Source organism: Lontra canadensis, unplaced genomic scaffold (genome assembly GCF_010015895.1).
Source record: "Lontra canadensis isolate GAN:19392208 unplaced genomic scaffold, GSC_riverotter_1.0 scaffold65, whole genome shotgun sequence".
Taxonomy (NCBI): domain Eukaryota; kingdom Metazoa; phylum Chordata; class Mammalia; order Carnivora; family Mustelidae; genus Lontra; species Lontra canadensis.
In genome coordinates this window covers 719750-742331 of record NW_022631059.1, presented here as the reverse complement: position 1 = coordinate 742331, position 22582 = coordinate 719750, and the positions used below count along the sequence as shown (strand labels likewise).

Genomic DNA, 22582 nt, shown 5'->3' with positions numbered 1-22582 from the left:
TCTGTCCACACATAGTGGCCTTGGTCCCTCAGGTGTCTGCCCCGTGATCCCTGCTTTGGGGCCGACGGTGTGGAGTGAGGGATGAAGGTGTTTGGTGCTGTGGGATCCCTGCCCTGAGGCAACTGTCCTTCACGCAGGAACTCTGTACCCCTACTCTTGGGCTGTAGCCGGGAAGGGGGAGAGAGCCCCGGGAGGGGAGGAGGCCAGGGGTGGGCCAGGGGCAGGCAGTGACGTGGAGGGGCGGAGTGACGGGGACCTTAATAAACCCTGGCTCTCGTAGCTGCAGCAGGACCAGAGTAGGGGAATGTATGGGGACCCAGGGATGCCACCCTCGCCCAGGAGAAGGTTAGTGACTCGCCTGTGGTCCTGGGGGGCTGGGTGGACAAGGAGAGCCACCAGGGGTCTGCCCAGGTCCACGATCAGAGAATGATCTTGCCTTTTCAAAGAGGCCTGGGGCAGAGAGGGCAGACTGAAGAGGGGTCCCCGCAAGGGTCCCACCAAGTCCAGTTTCTGGGGAGCAGAGGGGTCTGGCTTCAGAATGTGGATTGGGAGGGGACTCCGGGGCCCGGGAGAGTCCAGAGCCCATGCACCGGCCCCCAGCCCTTCACAGCCCCGAAGATGCCCACAAGCTCAGCGGCTCTGCTCTGTGGGGCTGGTGCCCCCCTCCCTGGGTGTGGCTGGGGTCCTGAGCTTCTGTGCTGTGTGTCCCTTCCGCACTGTCCACAGAGGCAGCCCCCCAGGCTATGTGGGGCTTGAACCTGTGTGCAAGGACTTCCCAGCCGAGAGGCCGACTGGGGCCAGTCCTCAGGCCGGACAACCCTCCTGGGGCTGGCAGAGGGCTTGCTGCGTGGCCCCCAAGGGGTTGTGCTCAGACTGAGGTCCCAGCTCTGATGCCCCTCGGGCTGCAAACAGGGTTTGCCCCTACATGGCTCTGTTCCCTCCCCAGGCCCCGTGGCCCTGGCAGAAGCTGTCCCAGTCTGTCCTCATGACGAGTGAGTGGCCGGGCCGGCAGTCAGGGCCTGGTGCCGGCCTGTGAGAATGTCCTGAGGGCGGGATGCGGGACCAGAGGCTGCGACAGCCCGGTGCCTCCAGGGTGGGCAGGGGAAGGGCAGCTGACCGCTCACCCCGGGAAACACCTGCACGGGCCATGCGGGACACAGGTCCACTGTAGGGGCAGCTCCAGACCACGGCATGTGGGGTGCCTGGTACGGGTGGATGGCTGGCTGGATTGATGGGCGGACGATGGACGGACAGACAGAAGGTGGCCGAGTGGACTCTTCCCGCAGGCCACGCACCATGAATGCCCTCACACGCTCGCATCTTGGGCCTTGCCTCTGGCTGTGGCTGGGTGCTGCCTTGGGACTCGGCCAGGGACAAGGTAAGGACATGGGGGGGCGCTTCCTGGGAATGTGGCACCGGTCAGCGCCCAACCCCACCCCAGGGCAGGGCACAGGCCCCACTCAGGAGGGGTCTCCGACGCCTACTCCTGACTCCCCTGGAGTTCTGAGTTGAATGTGTGCTCGAGGAGGAAAGACGACACCAGAGGCCACCTATGTCCTCTGCCCCAAGAGCTACCCGCAGCTTTCGCTGGACCTTCCGACTTGCTATCTGTCGGGCCCGCGTGGGGACGCTGTTGTGCGCTTTCGGACACTTACTGACACGCGGCACTGAATTCTCTCTTCCATCCACGCTTTATCTTGCACTATTTCAGGACACCACTTCTTTATTTTTTTTTTAAGATTTTATTTATCTGACGGAGAGAGTGAGCAAGAGAGGGAACACAAGCAGGGGGAGTGGGAGAGGGAGAAGAGCAGGGAGCTGAGCGGGGAGCCGATGTGGGCTCGATCCCGGGACCCTGGGATCATGACCTGAGCCGAAGGCAGACGCGTGACGACTGAGCCACCCAGGCGCCCCATCAGGACACCTCTTCAGTGTAAAATTTCCAAGCAGCAGAAAGCCAGAGTAAGGAGGAAAACCCCCTTTTCCTCCTGTCCTCCAAGCAAAGCACCGTTCTCTGCCATGGGCTCTCACTTCTCGCCCTTTCCCTGCTCATTCTGAGGCACAGGGAGAACGCAGGGCTGCCCAGCCCTCCCTGCAGCGCCTTTGTGACCCAAACTGATGGCTTTCTACCGGGTACTGACAGTGCTTGCCTTTGTGACACTCATCACCATGTCTTTGGAATAGCCCAAAAGGGACGCAGCTGCGGAACATGGCTGGCGTCCTCGCTGAGCTCCCCACGAGGGGCACCGGCCCGCACTGTTCTGAGAAGGTGGCCGCCAGCGCCCTGGCTTGGCCCCCAGCCCGGGCCACTCCCAGCGAGTCCTGTGAGGGCAGGAGACTGCGACTCCGCCGTTGGAAGACGCCACTCCTGGGCGACTGCCGGAGTCTTGCTGTGTCTGACTCCCAGTCTCTGTTGAGAACGCGTGCCTGGCAGAGGGGCGCGCCGTGTGGCCACACCTCGAGTGGTGGGAGGCACGGGTCTGCTGCCCGCTCTTCCTCGGCGCTGGCTTGGCATGCAGACTGGCCGTGGTCATCGGGGCATGTCCCCGGGTCCCCGTGGCTCTGACAGGTTCATGCGATGGTGGGGCCAAGTCGCTCGTGAGCCCACGGACACCTTATGCTCCGGGTTCAGCAGGGCCCCTGCAGACTCTGGGCAGACCTGGGTCTCCTGGACCCTAGGAGGGCAGAGGGTGGGGTCCTACAGGTCCGGGCTGCCTTCCCCGGGGATGGCCCTGCTGAGGGGGCGCTTCTGGGAGGCTCCCCACCAGCAGGCCCCGGCTGTCTGCCCTGTGCCCCACCGAGGCCCCTTAACATGCAGTCCCAAGGCAGCTGGAATGTCTCCCCCAACGCGTCCGAGGCACCGCGAGACAGAGCGCTCTTCATCAGCAGGACTCGGGAGGGCGTCCTGCTTACAAATGGCTTTTCATGGCTCCACCATGAGACGCTCCTGCCTTTCAGCCCGGCGCTCCCGGGAGCCACCGGGCACATCCGGGGACCCAGTCCAGCTGCTTCCCCCTCCGAACCGTTGGTCATCGTGTCTGCCCCGGGCGCCCCCCAACCCTGCCATCCTCCCGTGACCCAGCTCTCACTGGAGCAGCCAGAAGAAGCCCATCTCTGTCCCCCTTTTCCAAAAGTACCCACCCTGCCACGGACCTCCCGGAAGCTTCCCTGATGGCCAGGCCGTGCCCCGGGCCTCAGGCCCCCACACCCCCTCTTCCTCCCAGGACAGCCGCGGCACCCCAGCAGGGCTCTTCCTACTGATCCTGGATGCTGGTCTGGGCCCCGGTCAGCAGGGCAGGGGCGCCCCTCACAGAGCCGGGCGGGCCTCCCTGGGTGGGGGCAGTCTCTTCACTGGACCTACCAGGCAGCCTTGGCACCTGGGACCCTCAGAGGACCCAGTCCCCCTCCAGCCCCAGATAAGGCCTTGGGTTCTCCAGTGTCCCCCGGTGGGTGGGGCTGGGCCCCCACGGCTGCCGGCTGCTGTCCAGGGGTCAGTGCTGACCCCCCGGTCTTGTCTCCCCAGCGAGCAGCCGCCTGAGGCTGGCCGTGCTGCCCGAGGACCGGCTGCAGATGAAGTGGAGGGAGGTGGAGGGGAGCGGCCTCGGCTACCTGGTGCAGGTGAAGCCCGTGGCAGGTATGGGGCTCCGGCAGGGCCGGCAGGGCCAGTGGCTGGCACACTGCTCTGGGCTCAGCTCCTCCAGCCCAGCACCCGAGTGTCAACGGGAGGGAAGGACAGCGGGGACAGGAGTGGGAGGGTGAGGCCTGTGAGGCGCCCACCGCCAACCCCCTCGTCCAGCTCACACGGAAGGCTCTACCAGCTCTGTTGCCTCTGATTCTTTCTTCTATATTTTTAATTCCTTTATTTCTCCACTTTTTAAAAGATTTTATTTATTTATTTATTAGAGAGAGTGCACACAAGTAGGGGGAGCTGCAGATGGAGAGGGAGGGCAGGCTCCCCGCTGAGCAGAGAGCCCTTTGCGGGGCTCAATCCCGGGACCCTGAGCTCATGACCCGAAGGCAGAGGCTTCGCTGCTGAGCCCCCCAGACACCGTATTTCTCCGTTCCTAATTCTGTGTTTTCTATCCTGACCTGTATTCCACTGTTTATGTCTTCGTTGACATGTAAGAGGTGGTTAAGTTGTTCTTTGAATTCCCAACTTCAGTTTTTGTTTTCCCATTCTAGAATTTCCATTTGGAAAATGTCCATTTGGTTTTTACATTCTAGGATTTCTTTTTAGTTGTTTCTAGTTTGATGCCTGAATCCATAGGCTTATCTCTAAGTCTCCTAACTAGGTAGCACAGCTGCCTTAAAGCCCCGAGCTCCATTGTCTGGATGACCAGTGGGTCTCTTCCTATCGTCTGTTGTTTCTCTTCACTTTCTGTCCCTTCCTCTTGTTCCTTGCACGCCTGGTTGCCCGTCACTGGGCGTCAGCCGTTGTGAAAACTTACGGAAGTACCTTAGGACCTTCTGTGACATTGTCTTACTTCAGAAAAAGCTTGTGTTGGTTTCTGACGGAGGCGACGTGAACTAGCAGTCTTGGGGAATCTTTTTAAGTTTTAGAGGTTAAAGGCACTCCCCACTCCGCAATGTGCACGGACACGAACACGCGTGCGCCTGGACGCATGCCCAGTCTCAGTCTCTCTCCCCACCCCTGCCCCAGGGGATGCAGAGCAGGAGGTGATTCTGACCACCAAGACCCCCAAGGCCACAGTGGGGGGCTTGAGCCCCTCCAAGGGCTACACCGTGCAGATCTTCAAGCTCACCGGCTCTGGGAACGCCCTGCTGGCGCAGAGGGAGTTTGTGAGTAAGTCTGTGACCTGCACAGGGAACCCGGCCTCAGAGCGGGGCTGTGTGTGAGGAGCAGGCCCCCCGGGGTCGGGGACACTCACAGCCCCGCGTGTCCCCCTGCAGTCCAGGACCTGAAGAGTCACGCGGCAAGCAGGAGCAGCCAGAAGCCCCTGGAGGCAGCCACGGAGCCCACACCCTCCCACACAGGGAGCCCAGGCCCTGAGCCCCGAGTTGCCTCGTCCCCAAGTCAAGACTCACCCAATCTTGGTAGCGCAGAATGGGGTGAGGGAGGGTCACCGTCTGCGTCTCACGCTCTCCCTTCAGGCGGCTGGGACTCTCTCCCTCGTGTCGGCCCTCCCGTTCCAGCTTCTCCTTGAGCAAGCCGGCCGCCCTCCGGCAATCACCCCAGCTCACAGGGACAGGCCACCCGCTGGGGGTGCACTCGGGCATCCATGCCCCTTGCTGCCGCACCTGAGTGTGGCAGGTGGGAAGTAACCCAGCTGTGACCTCTGCAGGGCTGCCTGGCAAGAAGCAGTGCCTAGCCAGGAGCTCAGGGGGCAAGGCCCCTTCCCAGCCCTCCACAGACCTGGAGCGGAAGAGCCAGGCCCAGGGCTCTGCGGGAACGATGGAGACGCCAGGTAAATGCCGGGACAACTGCCGGGACACCAGGTTCTGTGGACCTGGGGGGGCCGGGGGTGGAGCCGCTGTGTGACCCAGGGCAGACAGCTGTGGCGTTTCTGCCAGCTAAGCCTCCTCTACCAGACCAGGATGTCCCTGACTTTGTCTCCCTGTCAGTCACAGTAGGGATAGAAAAAGGTATCTCTCTCCTCAGGGGGACACGTCCCCTCTCTCGCCCTCACTGTCTCCCCATGGACTTAGTATCTGCTGGGACGGTCTCCCCAGCCACATAGTGCTTTGAGCAGGGCTGTGCCCCACATCAGATGGCATCTCCTTGCACTCACCCAACACAGGAGTCTTCACGAGGGGTCTGGGGTCTGGGGCTCGGCCTAGAGGCACCGAGTTTATAGACTTTGTGTCCAAAGAGCTCAGAACAAACCACTGTCCCAGCCAGTGAGGCCTGAGGCCAGAGCTGCCAGCCATGCTGACCGCCCCCCCAGTCGACACCCCTTGGCTAGTCTCTGTCCGCTGGTCCCCACTTCGACAGCTGCACCCGGGGACCAGCCCTGCCGAGGCCACTGGAAGGCAGAGGTGCTGGGGCACCTAGGGGTCTCATTAGCCCTTCCTGAGGGTACTCAGAGGACTGACACCATGAACCAGGGTTCACACAGGGTGTTCTGAGTCCGGTGAGGGTCCCCAAGACCTGGCCACCTGCCACACTTGAGGCCAGAGCCCCATGGCCCCACTCTGTCCACCAACACAGGGAAGGAGACCCTGGGGGCTGGAGCACAGCCTGGAGCCATTTGGGAGGGGCTTTTAGAGTGGTGTGGCCCTGGCCCAGTTCCTCCCTCCCTCCCTTCCCTCCCAGCCAACCCCCAGTTCCGCTGCACACCCCCTACACCCGTGGACATGATCTTCCTGATGGACGGGTCCTGGAGTATTGGCCATAGTCATTTCTAGCAGGTCAAAGATTTCCTGGCCAGCGTCATTGAGCTCTTTGAGATCGGGCCAAATAAAGTCCAAGTTGGTGGGTACCAACCCCCTGCCCTACTGCCCTGCCCGAGGTGTCCCCACAAGTCCTACCCCCACCCAGGGGAGGCCCAATTCTGAGAAACGGCAAGTCGGGCAGGAGGCACAGAGCCTCCTGGGGAAACCAGAGATAGTCCTGCCGATCGGGGTCGCCAGCCACCCACAGGCTGACCCCCCCCCAGGCCGGGCGGGTGGGGGCTTTTGCAGGGGCTGGGGGATGATCTGGTGACCTGTCCGGGTGCAAACGTGTACCCTGTCTGGTGTCCCAGTGAGGCCGTGTGTGTGCTGGGCAGCTCAGCACCCAGAACTGCCCCTGCCCAGGCCTGACTCAGTACAGTGGAGACCCCCAGACCGAGTGGGACCTCAGTGCCTTCCGCAGCAAGGACAAGGTGCTGGCAGCCGTCTGCAGCCTCCACTACAAAGGGGGAAACACGTTCACAGGTGCACCTGGGCCGCCAGCAGCCCCGGCCTTGGGGGTCTGTCCAGGTCTCTGTCCCAAAGTCCCCCCGACTCCATCCCACAGGCCAGCCTCCCAGACTTGAAGCCGAGGGCGATGTGGGTGCTGAGCCTGACTCACACCTTCATAAAGAGCAAATCACCCCTTAATGACCTTGGATGAAGACGGGGCTTCCCGTCAGCCAGCCTTGCTGGAAGCGAGTGGCTCCTCTGATGGGTCCAAGCTCCTGGGAGGGGCCGCCCGCGGAAGCAGCCCCCAAGCAGCATCTCCCACAGGCAGCCCCCTGGGTCTTGTGGTGGGTCCTGCCTCTGGAGCCCCCACTGGCGCGGCCGGGACTGACTCGGTGAGCCCTGCGCTGGAGTTAGGGGCCGGTGGAGCAGTGTCGGGCAAGAGGGTCCCGTGGGCCACACGCCTTTACTCTTGATTGCCCAAGGCCTGGCCCTGACTCACGTGCGGGAGCAGAACCTAAAGCCTGGAGCGGGGCCCCGTCCAGAGGCGGCCAAGGTGGTGGTCCTAGTGACGGACGGCAAATCCCAGGATGATGCCCGTGCCCGCTGGCCACGTCCTCAAGGACCTGGGAGTCGCCGTCTTTGCTGTGGGTGAGCAGCCCCCACCCTCGGCTGGGTTTCTCATGGCCGGGCGGGCAGCTTCCATTCCCAACCCTCTGCCCTGGGCTAGAGGTCCCTCAGACCGCTGGGTGACTCAAGCCAGGGGCCCCTGGTCGTGCTAGCAGGATGGGACAACAGCGTGGGGAGGGTGAGGCCAGGTGTGTCCTCACCTCTGTACCCTGTGAGCAGGTGTGAAGAACGCAGACGAGGCCGAGCTGCGGCTCCTGGCATCCCCCCACTGGACATCACTGTCCACAGTGTACAGGACTTCCCCCAGCTTGGTACCCTGGCCGGCTTGCTCAGCCGCCTCATCTGCCAGAAGGTCCAAGGCGGGAGCCGGGGCCCCGGTGAGCAGAGTCCCCCTCACTGGCCACAGTCCTGCCTGGCCCCTCTGGGCAGAGGGAGAGGGCGGTTGTGGCCCCCAGATGGGATGCCCTGAGCCCCCCTCCCCTTGGCTCCCAGGGCTCTGAAGGTGTCTGCAGCCTGGGGGACACCTGTCCCTCTGGGAAGTGGCCGCTGGGGAGAGCAGGGTAGCTGCTAATGCAGGCCACCTGCTGGGCCATTGACCGTCCTCCTTCCCTCCCATAGTCACAGCAGCTGTGGCCACCCCGGCCCCGGACACCGTCTTCACTCCCACCAGATTCATCTTGACCCAGGCGAACCCCTCCAGCGTCCACTTGTCCTGGACCCCAGACCCCCAGCTGCCGCTCAAGTATCTGGTCACGTGGCGGCCTTCCAGGGGTGGCCCCCTGCAGGAGGTGAGGGGGGCTCTCTGCCTGCCGTGGACAGAGTCAGGGCCACGCGTGACGCAGCTGTCCCGCAGGATGGAGGGCACGGTGAGGGTGGCCCACAAGCGCGAGTGGAAAGGAGTGGGCGTGCATCCTTACGCCACCCATGGCTGTGTGGTGGCCGAGGTCACCGTGGGAAGCAAGGACTGACCTCAGCCCTACCAGAGTTGATCCTGTGCCTGCCCCACACCCTTGCATCTGCCCCGCAACCCTGCACCCTCCACCCCTGTGCCCCACACCCCTGCTCCTGCCCCGCAACCCTGCACCCTGCACACCTACGCCCCACACCCCTGCGCTGCCCACCCCACAGGCTCAACTGTGGCTCCTGTTCCAGATGGTGCTGGATGGGCCTACCTCGTCCATGACGCTTCACAGCCTGACCATCGGCACCGAGTACTTGGTGTCTGTGTTCCCTGTCGGTGAGGCTGGGGTCGGCGAGGGCCTACGGGGCCTTGTGACCACAGGTGGGTGGGATGGCATCACGCTGGGGTTCGGGGGTCACCCCCACCAGCAGGGGTGGTGCAGACCGTGGCCTGGTCTCAGCCTGCCTGCGGTGTCACTGGGTCTTCCTGACCCTCGGTGTCCTCTTCTGAGCTGCTCGCGCCTGCTGTGGATCTCCTGCCCTCTCGGGCCGCCATGAGCCCCCTTAAAAGCTTTCTTGAGACGTAATTCCCACGTTGCAACAACTCAACCGTGTGGTATGAGGCTCAGCAGCCGTGGGTCCTGCCGTTGTCCACAGTTGGCTGTGGAATAGCTCCTCACCAGAGAGAAGCCCGGGCCCCCAAGCTGCTGCCCCTGGCCCCCCAACCCCTCAGCCCCTGGCACTCCCCGGTCTGCGGCTGTCAGCGTAGATTTGCCGTTTCTGGACCCTACGCCGTGTGGCTTCTCCATGGGGTTTCTAACCTAGGATCCTGGCACCTCCACCCTCAGGGCAGGCAGTCTTAAACAGAAACCCACAGGGCGGCCATGTTTCCCCAGAGCTGTCCACTGGAAACGTGGCCTAAAGCGAAGTCTGGGGGCAGAGTCGGATGGGTCTGTGGGTGCCCCCAACCTTCCCATCTCCGTCTCCACTGAGACCCACCGCAAGTTCTGCATGGCCCGGGGCCCTCTGTCACTAGAGTGAGGCCCCCACGTGTGTGTGCGTATGCTTTCTGCAAGGTGCTGTGTCCCTAAAGTGTCCCCCTTCCCCCAGCGCCTCTGCCTCCGCCCCAGGCACTGACCCTGGCTGCAGTGACACCCACCACCGTCCGCTTCACCTGGCGGCCATCGGCAGAGGCCACGCAGTACCTGGTGCGATGCTCGCCAGCCCCCCTGCGCCACCAGGAAGAGGGCAGAAAGGTTTAAGGCCCCCTGGGAGGGGAGGCAGAGGAGGGCGTTCTGGGGGCTGCGGGGCTGGGCAGTGCCACGGGCAGGGGCCAGCTTGCCTGCCGCACCCCTGCAGGTGCGGGTGGGGCAGCCAGAGGTGCTGCGGGACAGCCTGGAGCCTGGCACAGACTACGATGTCCGGGTGCAGAGCTTGCAAGGGCCGGAGGCCAGCGAGGCCCGGGGCATCCGTGCCAGGACCGGTAAGCGTCCACCCCCCGGCGGCTGCCCCCTGGACAAGCGCCCCTTCCCCCAGGTGTTGGTTCCCAGAGCCCTCTGGTGGCCTTGCTGGTTGGGGAGTGGGTGCGGGCCGGTCCCTGAGGCTGTGACATGTCCCCCAGCTGCCCTGGCGCCGCGCAGACACCTCGGCTTCTTGGACGTGAGTCACGACTCGGCCCGTGTGTTCTGGGAGGGCGCCCCGAGGCCCGTGCTGTTCAGGGTCGGCTTTGTCTCCAGTGAGGGCAGCCACTCGGGGCAGGCCCCCTGCCTGGGGGCCCTGGGGTCCAGTGGGACAAGGTGAACACAGGGCCCAGCCCTCCAGCCCCCTCCTGCGCTCACAGTTGCTGGCTATTGGAGGAGCCCCCGGGCCCCAGCCTGGGCTGCTGTGGGGGGACCGAGAGTAGCAGCCTCCATCCCGGCCTCTGGGATCCCCAGGCTGTAGGCGCAGGGAAGGGACAGGTGCAGAGCCAGGACTCAGACGCAGGCCTGTAAGCCACCTCCGGGCAGTGGGTTGCAGGTCCCGGGGCCTCACGAGAGGCTTGTCGGGCTCTTTGAGAGAGGGGGTGGGAGCAGGCGGGGGCCCAGGAGGCCCTGCCTGCGTGGCAGCTTCCCCCATCTAGGACACGTCCCGGGCCGGGGTCCCCTCCTGCCAGAGTCTGACCCCTCCCCAGTGTGGAGAGTTGGCCCCAGGCCTGCACCTGTGTGTCTGTCTGCCTCACAGGTGGAGGCCCCTGGGAATGCCACCTCAGCCACTCTGGGTCCCCTGTTCTCCTCCACCACCTACTCCGTCTGCGTCACCTGCCTCTACCCCGCGGGCGGCTCCTCCACGCTGACTGGCCAGCTGACCATGCGTGAGTGCACCGAGGTCGGGCCGGGGTCCCCAGGCCGGCTTCATCTCTCCCCCGATGGCTGGTTCAAGCTAACGCGTCAGCTGAGGGGCAGCTGTGGGCAGTGCTGAGCTAGGTGGGGGCACGTAGACACGGCAGGTGTGAGGTGGAGCACAGGGCCCTGGAGGGTAGGACCTGGGGCCCCTCGAGAAGCAGACCAGCCCAGCCTGCAACCGGGCCCTGGGGAAAGGGGAGAAATGTGGGTATGGCTGTTGGAGGGGTCCGGGGCTCCCCTCTGTGTGGTCCCCCAGGTGTCATCCTGCAGCTGTGAAACCTCCAAGAGCACGGGGGCAGGCATCTGGCGAGCTGCCCAGGGTGGGAGCATGTGGGACCTCGAGCCTCAGCGGGGTGCACTGGCCCCTCCTCCCGCTGTTGCTCGTCCAGGCCCCGCCACCCCAGCCTCGGTGTCCCCGCTCTGTCTCCCGGGGAAGGTCCCCAGCCCGAGCAAGCTCTCGGCAACAGAGCTCCCTGGAGACGAGGTCCAGCTGGAGTGGGAGGCCGCCTCGGCTTCTGGAGTGCTTGTCCACCAGATCAAGTGGACGCCCATGGGAGATGGGAAGGCCCGAGAGGTGTGGGGCAGGGAGAGGAAGACCACCCCCACTCAGGAGCGCTCAGACCCTGGCCCTTCATCCCGGGGCACCCAACTTCCCGCAGCCTGTGGGCAGAGCCCCGCATGAGGACCCCTGTCCTCAAGACGCATGCCTGTCCCTTCTCTCCACAGATCTCTGTCCCAGGGAGCCTGGGCATGGAGGTCCTGCCTGGCCTCCGAAGCCACTTGGGGTACGAGATCACCATCCTGGCCTACCTGACCCGGTGTCCCTCTGCTACACCCCCCGTAGGTGACCCCTGCTGTGCCCCTCAGCTGCTTGAGGACCAGGAACAGCCCAGAGGGACCCCAGACTCGCCCAGTTCCCGGCCCAGGATCTCAGACTCCCAGAACCGTTGACAGCTCCCTGAATCCCTGACCCTGTGGCCTGGCCACTGGGTCCACAGGCTCTCCCTGAGCATCCCCGGCAGGTGTTTCCGGGGTGGGAGGTGGCAAGGTTTCACATCCCCGGCTGTCCTCAGGACTGTGCCAGTGGCCCCACCCATGCCGAGCCTAGGGGGCAGAGGGATGTGGCAGCGGGGTGTGCTGGCCGTCCTCCAGGCCGCCCTCTCTGAGCCCCCAGGTGCTGCCCACCCCACAGCACGCCGGAGCCCGCCCTCCGACCTGGCCTTGGCTTCCGAGTCACCCAGCAGCCTGCGAGTCACCTGGACGCCCCCGAGGGCCACGTCCTCCACTACTGGCTCACCTACGTGCTGGCCTCAGGCTCAGGACCGGAGAAGTCGGTGGGTCTTGGCGGAGCAGGGAGGCTCCTCACGGGCCCCCAGGTCCCGGGCGCCGTGGCAGGGAGAGAGCCCACCCTGTCTGTGGAGGGGGGCAACACTTCCATGGCAGAACACAGACAAATGAGAGCAGAGATGGTCTGGGGTGGGGGGCTTAGGTGACTGTGTCCCCCCTCCCAGATCTCTGTCCCAGGACCCAGCAACCATGTGACGCTCCCCAGCCTGCTGGCAGCCACCAAATATAGGATCCAGGTCTCAGCGGTCTACGGAGCAGGGGAGAGCGCGCCCGTGTCTGCTACAGGCCGGACGAGTGAATGGGCACCAAGACCACCAGACCCAGACAGACCCCACACTCACACCCCTCTGGGCCCCAGCCAGACCCAGACCCAGCCAGACCCCAGCTGGACGCCAGACCCCAGCTAGACCCCAGACCCTCATGCCCAGGCAGCCCCCAGCCAGACCCAGACCCAGCCCGACCCAACCAGACCCCAGACCCAGCCAGGCACCTGGACGCCTGGACCCTGGGGACCTGCTGGCAAGGTGTGCTGCCTGTTGCGCTCCGCACGCCACCCAGCAGCACAGAGGTCGCAGAAGGGAGATCGGGGTTTTCATGGAAACCTTCCCTGTTGTGCAGCGCAGACAGTGAGCCCACGGTTAAGACCGTATCAGTCCAATATCACGGGTGCGGGTTGGTGCGGCCGGGGCCGGACGGAGCCCTTGCTTCGACCTCATGGCGGCCTTCGGGCTGGGAGCAGGAGCACGCGTCCCTCCGAGGCCTTGCCATGGAGCGTGCGGCGTTCGGCTGCGCCTGGACCTTCACGCTCTTCAAGGATGCTCAGCTGACCCGCCGGGCCAGGTGGGGGGCCCGGGAGTGGACAGGGACCCAGAGGGGGCAGCTGCAGAGCGGGGATGGGTGGCCGCATCCTCCCCGTGATGCCCCCCCGTCTCCCTGGGGAGGCTGTGGCAGGTGCAAGCCCCCCAGAGCCGACGAGGTGACCCCCCTGGGCAGGCAGGGTTTTGCAGATGAACAAATCTCACTGGGGCGGAATGCGGCCACTTGCGGGTCCTTTTCCCGCGCAGCCCCAGCGTTGCTCAGACTTGGAGATACAGAAGCTTGTGCCCTCGGGAGCTCCTGCGTCCTGGGTGTGTGTGGGTCCGGCAAAGCTGCGAGCCCCTGGGTGCCCGCGGGCGCTGCTCCGGGACCGGCCGTGGGCAAGGCGGCGTGGCTCCTCACGGCCACTCTGTTGGTGGAGCCAGTGGAATCCAGCTCATTGGGCCACGCCCCGCATGGCCCTTCCTTAGGCTCGCGGGTTGTACGCGCTCAGTGCCAGAGCTTTGGAAACCACACAGCAGCTCGCTGCACCACACTCACCACAGGCCGCCCGGATTCAGGACTTGGCGTGACGGGCGCGGCTGCGGAAGGTGCCGCTCTGCCGGCCGCCGTCCTCCCGTCTGAGCTCATGCCTCCCTCACCGTCCTCTTCCTCCCACCCACCCCAACCTGCTCCCGTGCTAACGTTTCTTTCAGGGGTGACAGGTCTTCCCTCTGCGTGTGGGTGGCTGAAGCCGGTCTCTTTCTCAGTGGCCCCTTCCTCCCGTCCGAGCTTGAATCTGGGGTCTCTATCGGGGCGGGCTGCTCTAAGTGTCCGGAACCCTGAATCTGTCCTCCCTGGATGAGGCTGGCACGACGCCTGGTCTGCCATCCTTGTCCCTTTTCTGCAAGTGACAGACTTTCTCAGGCGCTCACTGTCTACCCTCCGGAGCTCACGGTTCTGCTGGTGGGGCCCCCACCCCAGATGCGATCAGCCACCCCAGGGGAGGGCACCCAGCGCAAGTGCCCCCCTGCCGTGATAGCTGCCAGAGTGGGGCTCCAGGCTGGGAAGAGTTGAAGGGTCAAGATGGCCTGCTGAGGAAGTGGCAGACAAGTAAGGGCCACCAGGGAGACAATAGGGAAGGGGAAAAGCACCGAGGAAGAAGGAGCAGCCTGTGCCAAGGCCCTGGGGTCAGTTTGCTTAGAGAACCTCAAGAATGTGCAGGGCTGGCTCTTTGGGCTCTTGGTTACCCTAAGAGCAAACAAAGGGCAGAGAGTGAGGCTATAGGCCTGCAGGAACAATGTTATTGGGTGACCTGACACCCTGTTCCCTGCCCTTCCCACCCCTCAGCATGCGCCAGTGGGCGCTGGCACAGACACACCCCCTGCCTGTCTGTTCTGAGCACACCAACAAGCTCGGGTCAGCGGGGTCGACTCCCAAGGGCAGAGCCACCTGTGGGCTTGTGGGCTCCTGACCCCAGGACACAGGCCCAGAGACACTCCTGCCAGGCCCCCGTGACCTGCCCCCTTCTGCCCCTGTAGAGCCCCCAGGGAATGGGGTCTTGGAGGACCCTGCCCAGGAGTGTCGTGAACACTGACTCTGGTAGGGTGGCCTTTGGTCCCAGCCACAGAGCATGTGTGGCTGAGCCCCCACCAGCCTGGGGTGCTTCTGTCCCCCACATACCGCACGTTACTGTTGGGGATGGAGGCAGGAGAGGCCCAGCATGGTCGCAGACCCCCACACTGCGGCGCTGTGGGTCTGGGGGATGGTGGGACCCCCCCACCGCTCCTGGGCCTGCAGTCACCCCCACCTGTGCCCCCACAGCAGCCCCCAGCTGGCTGCGCCCCCGCCGGAGCACACGGTGGTCTTCGTGCTGCGTGTGCTGCCCAAGACTCCCCGTGAGGCCTTCGCTTTATGGCAGATGACGGCTGAGGACCTGCAGCCCATCCTGGGGGTCCTGCTGGATGGTCAGTCCGTGGGGAGGGTGCCAGGCCCGGGTCTGTGCTTCCGGAGGAGCTCTGTGCCGCGCCAGCCCAGGATGCCCCAGGCAAAGCCACGTCCATGCTCGGGCCCCTGAGGCTTGGGGTGCATTGGTGTGCTGCCCTGCCTGGGACTGCCCCACTCTGCTCTGGGGGTCCCATGCGCTCCTCACCCCTGCCCTGCAGCTGGCAGGAAGTCTCTGACCTACTTCAACCACGACCCCAGGGCCACCCTGCAAGAGGTGACCTTTGACCTGCCTGAAGTGAGGAAGATTTTCTTTGGAAGCTTCCACAAGGTCCTGGAAGGTTCCTGAACAATTGGAGTGTGCCTCCCCCAAGACCCTCCTCCAGTCTCTGAGTTTGGGGACAGACCCCCCCAGGACACGGAGGACGTGCCTGCCTCCCACCCGCAGCCCCCGTCACACACCGTGGCCCGCCCCTGCACCCCCGTTTTCCTGGAAAGTCATGTTTGGCCTGTCTGAGCCTCTGCTCCGCACTCCCCTCTAGACAGATGTCTTCATGTGGGTGTGAGAGCATTCCAGCCCTTCCTGGGCCCCCCTGGGAGGGTGCGATTCAGTCTCCTTTATAAAGGGGAAACTGAGGCCCCGTGAGGGGTTGTCCCATGAGACCTGAGGTGGAGTCAGGGTCCTGCCACCCTGGTGATGGGCCCTTGCTCCCCCTGGCTGGCTGGGGCAGTGGGGGAACCCGTGCTGGTGTCCGGCAGGTGCACGTGGCTGTGGGCCGCTCCAAGGTCAGGCTCTACGTGGACTGCCAGAAGGTGGCCGAGAGGCCGACTGGGGAGGCGGGCAGCCGACCTGCCACAGGCTTCGTGATGCTGGGGAGGTTGGCCAAGGCCCGGGACCCCCGGAGCAGCTCAGCCACAGTGAGCATGGGACTTGTCCTGCCGGGCTGGGCCGGAGGGGGCCACGGAAACCCGGCCTGGTCTGGCCGACCCTCTCTGTCGTAGTTCCAGCTCCAGCTGCTGCACATCGTGTGCAGTGACTCCTGGGCAGAGGAGGACGTGTGCTGCGAGCTCCCTGCGGCAGTAGGTGGGCCAGCGCCTGCCAAGGCTCCTAGAGTCTGGGGGTAGAAAGCATGTCCATCATCATGGGGCTGGGGGAGAGAAGGACAGTCTTCCTGGAGGAGGTGGCCTCTGGGCCAGAGCTGGCACCCTGGGCAGCCTGAGGCCCTGGGGCCAGGCAGGCTGGAATGTGTCAGGAAGTCCCCAGCTGCAGGGGTGCCCACTGCCCTTTCCTGCTGGGGTGCATGCTGCGGGCCAGGAAGGGGCTCAGCCGGCAAAGCCAGAGGCACCGCCAGAGACTCAGTCGGCCTCTACACCTTGCAGGTGTGGCCGGGTTCCTCGCACTGGACCCACCCTGGGCTTAGCCATGCTCGGGACTTGGGAGGGACTGTGAGACAGCCCAGGCAGGGCAGCCTTGAGGGGTGGCGCCCAGGATGGGGTCCCTGCCCTTCATTCCCAGCCTGCCAGGCGTCCTAGAACCCCAAAGTCTGTGGCTACTCTGAGCTCTAGCTCAGATGAGAACAGCTGGGGACGCACTAAATGAGTGGGGTCTCCTTTCTCCCAGAAGGATGGAGAGACCTGCCTTGCCTTCTCTTCTGCCTGCACCTGTTCCTCGCAGACCCCTGGGCCCCCAGGGCCCCAAGGACCTCCAGTGAGTCCATCCTCTCCTCCCCTGGGGTGACCAGGGGCTCCTGGCAACATTCCATGGCCATGGCACCGAGCAGCGGTCCCAGCCGGCTGCACAGATGGGAGGGGCTCTCACGTCCCACAGTTGCCTCGTGCGCCCAGCCTCATGCGACCCTCCCAGCAAGCCTCTCCTTCCTGCCCCCGCTGCCCTCCCCTGAGCTGAGCCCTCTCTGTGTGGGGTCCAGTATATCCCAAATTTCCCCGTGGGGCTGCAGCACTGTGGACCAGTGAGTGTGACATGGCCTGGCCACACATCACAGCTGCGTGGGCGGCCTCTGTCCTGGGTACTCTGGCTGGGGGACTCTGGGAGGCGAGGCGTCTCTCTAGGCCCTGGACCATCACCCATGGGGCAGGGCCTGCAGTGAGACTGTTGGTCGACAGGCACTGGCTCTGGGCTCCGTGGCCCATACCAGACAGGGTCAGGATTTGAAACAGGACCTGCCAGAACAGGAGCCTGCTCTACGCAGAGTCTGTGGGAGGCAAGGATAGGCTGGGGTTCTCTTGTCCTGGAAGACCCTTCCCCTTCTCCACCTAAACCTGGGGACTGCAGTCCAGGCCAATACTGTGGGGCCCTTGGGGGGACTGCGCTGAGCCCTTACCGTGCCCCTGCAGGGCCTCCCTGGAAGGAACGGAGCCCCAGGAGAGCAGGGCTTCCCAGGGCCCAGGGTGAGTAGTGGGGAGTCCCATGGGGCCGGACCCTATCTTTCCTGAGAACGCAGAGGGAGCCCCACATCTAGAAGCTAGGTGCCCTCCCCAGGGAGGGGCCAGCTCCCCACCCCAGCCCCAGAAATGACCCTGACCTTGAGCGCTCTGACCAGGGGACCCTGTTGCTGCCAGTTTAACAGGCTTTTCTCCTAAAGCAGCTCCAGCTCCCCGTGGAAGTTGCTGGAATTTTCTTGTTGGACAAATATCCTTTGAACCCTTTCCACCGGCTCGCTTTTCTTACTAATTCTTGGGGGCGTTCACGCTCTGTGGAAACCACCATGTGCCTGAGTCTTGACCACGTTTAACTGCCCGTGGCGGTGCAGACCGCGCGCGGGGTGGGTACAGAGGCTTTGGGGTGTGGCCGTCCCGTCTGTGCGTTCTTGTCTTACTAGACTGGAACTCGAGTGGGGGTACTAAATCAGGTTTGCTGCTGTGGACACAGCCTGACAACCTCTCATCCTGGAGCTGCTAGTTTGGTGACTGATCTTAGTGTCTTGCTGGATCCTGGGCTGCCTTGCTTGAACTGGGTCCTTCCCGCCATGCTGCGTGGAGCTGTCTGCGGCGTCTTACTGGCGACGTTCTCACTGATGCTCGTGTGTGAGAGCGGCCGCCGTTTTTTTTTGTGGAGGTCGGTACGCTTACACACTTGGCTCACGAGCGTTACCTGAGAGCATCTTCTCACCACCCCCATGATGCCAAGCAGTGGAAACAGTGGGTGTCCCCTGTCCCTCAGAGACTGGGGAGGATGCTCCAGCCAGGCCTGAGTCTGGGGCCTGGGCTTTGGAGGGCTGTGACTGCCCGTCCGGGTTGGGACTGCCACGGCGGTTTCTGCATCCCTCCAGGTCAAGAAGGGAGGACAGGTTCCCAGGCTCTGGGACCTGGAGCTGTGGCATCGGTCCATTCCTGGCTATAGAGAGGGTGGCCGCAGGACCCCTCCTGGGGTGGGCAGTGCGGTGCAGACGTCTCTGCACAAGCCTGGGTCTGGGTACCAAAGTCAGCTGGAGGGCCAGGGGTACCAGTAGGGACAGGATTGAAGGAGGGGCTGCTAGAGTTTCCCCAGGCCTTCTCAGCCCCTCCCCTGCCTGCATCTGAGAGCCTGGGCCACCCAAACACATGGGACCTGAGGGTCTTGCAGGTCAGCAGGGGTCACCAGGGACTGAGGCCCGAACCGTGCAGGGACCTGGGGTAGGTCCTGCCTCCCCCTTCCTCCAGAACAGACTTCCTGTCGAGTCTCTTTTCTCTCCAGGGTCCGCCAGGGGTCAAAGGAGAGAAAGGGGACCATGGGCTCCCAGGCTTGAAGGTAGTGGGGTCAGACCACTAGGGGCACGTGGGCGGGGAGGGTATGGACTGGGGACGTGGGTCTCGGGAACCGGGCCTCCTCCCCAGCTTCAGACCTTGGCCTCAGCCTGGCCAGCCATCTATGTTCCCTTCTAGGGCCATCCTGGTCACCAGGGCACCCCCGGGAAGGTCGGCCTCCAGGGACCAAAGGTGGGAGAGAAGCCTGCCACAGGAGGGTCTTGGCCAGAGGCCTTGGGGGTGGCGGTCTGGCCTGCAGGGAGGGGGCTACGGTCAGTGCCCCGGGGCGGGGAGGCAGGCCCTGAGCTGGGCTGGCCGCCTCAGCTCTCAGAGTGACGCACAGGGGTGCGCGCCACCTTCCTGGGGACCGGTCGTGTCTGCGACCATGTGGGCATCCGGGGGACGGCATGTAGGGCTGCCAGTCCCCCTCCCGCCCCAGCTTGCCTCTTCCTTTGCCCTCAGGGAATGCAAGGCCTTGAGGGGAGCGCCGGCCTGCCTGGACCTCCAGGCCCCAGGGTAGGCACCACATGCCCTGCGACGCTCTACCCCAACCCCTCACCCCACCCCCCTGCCCAGGCTTGGGGCTGAACACAGAGCAGGCCCCAGCTGAAGGGGGTGACAGGAGACCTCTCCTCCTGGGCTGGAACCTGCAGAGGTCCACGGGGCCTGTCGAGCACCGTGCAAGTGTCTTTCCCACTTCCCCAGGCACCCCTGCATGAGACCCACATGGTGGGAACCGACTCAGGTGGGCCTGGGGAGGGTGGGTGGGTGAGGCAGGCTGCAGGACACGACCGGGGCCCCTTCTCCTCCTCGGCTGCCCTCCCCAGCCAGCGGGGTCCCTGCTGCTCTGAGCAGGGCGGGGGAGGAGGTGGAGAGGCCGGGCAGGCTCAGCCTGGTGCCTCTCCCGAACGGATGGTCAGAGTCAGGACAGCTGGAATAGAGTCAAGGGCTATTGTAGGAAAGAGTCAGGGCTGAGAGGTGGGGCAGGTGGGACTCTGCCCTGGGCTTGGGGCGTGGAGCAGCCCCGCGGTGGGGATGAGAGGCTAGGACGCGTGAAGGGATCCACTCTGGGTCCGAGGCTGCAGGGACCCAGACCACAGGGAGCCAGGGCGGGAGGGAGGAGGAGCTACGTTCTTGGGGGGCCTACAGCTAACCCCGCACCTCTGTAGGGCTTCCAGGGCACGGTTGGGGCCAGGGGCACCAGTGGGGAGAGAGGACCCCTGGGGGCCGTGGGGCCCATGGTAAGTCCCACCTACCACCTCCCCAGGAGTTGGGGGGCAGGGAGCAAATGTGAGCAAAAGCCTCAGGCCGCCTCATAGAGCCAGGCCTCCAAAGCGCTTGGGTCTGGGGCTCACCCGGAGCAGAGAAGGCCTGGAGCTCCCTCACAGAGGGGTCCCGACACAGGGGCTCTGGGCTCCGGGTGGGGGGGCACATGGGGCCTATAAGCTGGGGGTGGGGGCTCCAGCTGGGGAGGGGGAGGAAAGCAGGCCCATGGGTGGGGACATGCTCTGTACAGGCCCGTGGGTATCTGGGCCTTCGTCCTGTGCTTGCCTGCTAAGGGCAGGCCCTTTGTCCCTGGGGCATTCCCTGCGGCTCCCTGGGATCAGGCTACGCCCTGCCTGGTCTTCCTCCGCCCACACGGGTGGGACCCCTGCCCCACTGGGAGCAGAGTCAGGGGGCACCCTGCCCAGAGGGGAGCTGACCTGGGGCCCCGGCATGCAGCCCTCACCCCGCCCAGAGGGGAGCCAGGATGGGATCCAGATGTGGCTCCTCTGCTGTCAGTTTACTTCTCTGTCACTTTCTCCTTTTCCTCTGCTTAAGGGCCTACCAGGACCCAAAGGGGAGCGAGGAGAGAAGGTGAGTAGGCCCCTCTCTGGGGTCTGGGCACTTCCTGGGAAGTATGGGGAGCCACTGACCCCTGTGCCACTGGTCATGGCTCGTGGCCACGTGGCCCACTCTCCCTTGCAGGACGAGCCACAGTCCCTGGCCACCATCTACCAGCTCCTGGGCCAGGCCTGCAAGTCTGCCATCCAAGGTGAGTGGTGCAGCTTCCTTGTGAGGACCCCAGAGGCTCCCGGGCCTCCCGTGCAGCCTCTGTGTTCACAGCAACCTGGGCCCCTCGTCACCAGCAAGCCCAGCCTGGCGTGGCCATTCTCCTTGGCCATGCACCATGGAGTGAGGGGGAAAGCATGTGGGGCGCCCTACACTCCACGCCCACCCTGCTGATGCCCCCTCCACCCCAACCCCCAGCTCATGTACTGAAGTTCCACTCCTTCCTCTGTGAGAGCGCCAGGCCCCCCACACCCATCTTGGAGGCCCCCGGGCCCCCCAGCACACTCGGTGAGGCCCAGCTCCCTGGAGAAGCGGGAGACGATGGCCTGCGCCCTGAGAACAGAGGTACTGGCTCCGTGGGGAGGGTCAGGTGCTCTGTAGCCCCTCCCCCTGTACTGGGCTGGGGGTCCTGTGGGCCCGGTTCCCCATCCTCCTGGGGCCCCCAAGCACACACCGAGTTTGCTTAGGGCAGGAATGGACTTCCTGGGGTCCTCAAAGGGGCCCCTGCCATCCCCTCCCTTCTGTCCTCCTCACGTGCTTGGGCGCAGCAGGGGGCTTGGTCTAATGATCTTGTGCTATGTCCCTCCGCCTGACTGGGGCTCCACCGCTGGTCACAGCTCAAGTGCTAGGATGAATGGGAGGCTGATAGGGGAGACAGAGCTCGTGGGCCTGGATGGGGAGAAAGGAGCGGCAGGGAGGGGTGCTGCCTCCCACCTCTGGCTACACATCGGGTTAGAGGAGAGGGCCTCGCTTGTGGGAAGCCCCTTCCCACCACAGCCCATCACGGTTCTCCAGACACGGCCTTTGGGATGACCACCCCCTCTCCGACAAGCTGGCCCGGGCTGTCATGAGGACCCCCCACCGAGCCTCCCCCACTTGGCCCCCACCACACTGTTGACCTGGTGGAGCCAAGAGCTGGTGTCTGTCTGGGGCTCAGGCACCCGTCTTCCTGTCTGTCAGGACAGGGTCCCCAAGAAGGGAGAGTATTACCTCCTGCACCTCTCAGCTTAACACAGCCCTCTCCTGCTCAGGCGAACCCAGAGCCCTCAGTCACATGGGCACCCTGGGGCTGGAAGGGAACAAGCCTCCAGGACCCCCAGGAGGAGCAGGTGAGCCCCCACCTGCGGGAGGAGGGGGTCCCGGGGAGCAGGTGCGAGCTGGGGGCAGCACGGGCAGAGTGCGGGTGCCAAGGAGCAGGGCCTACCGGCTGGCTGAGGTGCAGGTACAAGTGAGGCTTCCTGGGTCTCACCAGCCCAAGGGCAGATGTGGGGGCAACAGGGGAGCCCAGGGAGGCCCCGGCCAGGGGTGAGCATGTCAGGAGTGGAGACCACCTGTGCCCGGCAGTGGGCACCTGACCTAAGTGGGTAAAGGGCCCTGGGTGGGGGACACGTACGAGCGGTGCCATGAGAAGCAGACCCTCTGGCCACGCTGAGACCCGGGGGTCTCGAGTCTGCGGCGCCTGGTGGGCTGGGTGTCCGCTGCCTGCCACCTCCTTCAGAGCTGTCCCCCCTTCTCTCCTGCCAGGATGGCCCCCATGCTGCCCACAGTGACCCTGCACCCCTCCCCAGACTCGGCACCGAGAACGGCGGTGCAGGCGGGAGGAAGAGGCAGGAGCATCGAGTCCAGGAGGGACCTGGGAGCCGAAGGAGGGTGGTGGGGCGCCTTTCCTTTGTACCGTTTTCCGCACTCAGATAAACGGCATCGTGCTGGCCAAGGGGGCTGCTCACTCCAGGGAGGGGTGTCCCTGGGGCCCGGAGCCCATCCCTCCCTGGGCAAGGCCAGGGCTCCCCACCCTGGGCCCTCAGAGAGAAGTGCCACCCTTCCATGGCCTTGAGGACCCCTGTCCCACCGTCTCCCTGTTACGTCGTGACTCCGTGCCCCAGGACACAACTTCTCAGCTGCATTCTGAGCTACGGTGGGTGGGGTGGGCTTCAAACGCAGTGCCCAGC

At 64.6% G+C, this 22582-nt stretch overlaps 1 protein-coding gene across 1 annotated transcript; it reads left to right on the top strand.

Moving 5' to 3' along the window:
• The first annotated feature begins 1296 nt into the window (after positions 1–1296).
• Positions 1297–22267, top strand: COL20A1 (collagen type XX alpha 1 chain). Its single transcript, XM_032878692.1, is given in 40 exon segments — positions 1297–1378; positions 3524–3634; positions 4661–4804; positions 4912–5055; positions 6275–6433; positions 6757–6876; positions 7326–7444; positions 7446–7491; positions 7690–7728; positions 7731–7847; positions 8098–8258; positions 8623–8752; positions 9481–9626; positions 9730–9853; positions 9992–10128; positions 10591–10734; positions 11188–11325; positions 11478–11559; positions 11562–11591; positions 11926–12018; positions 12021–12085; positions 12263–12392; positions 12726–12744; positions 12797–12829; positions 12831–12938; positions 14721–14860; positions 15059–15168; positions 15597–15755; positions 15840–15917; positions 16459–16545; positions 17193–17246; positions 18532–18585; positions 18720–18773; positions 19044–19097; positions 19751–19822; positions 20403–20438; positions 20550–20598; positions 20832–20978; positions 21665–21742; positions 22158–22267. Coding segments are annotated over 40 exon segments (3819 nt in total). The 3' UTR covers positions 22184–22267.
• The last annotated feature ends 315 nt before the right edge of the window (positions 22268–22582 follow it).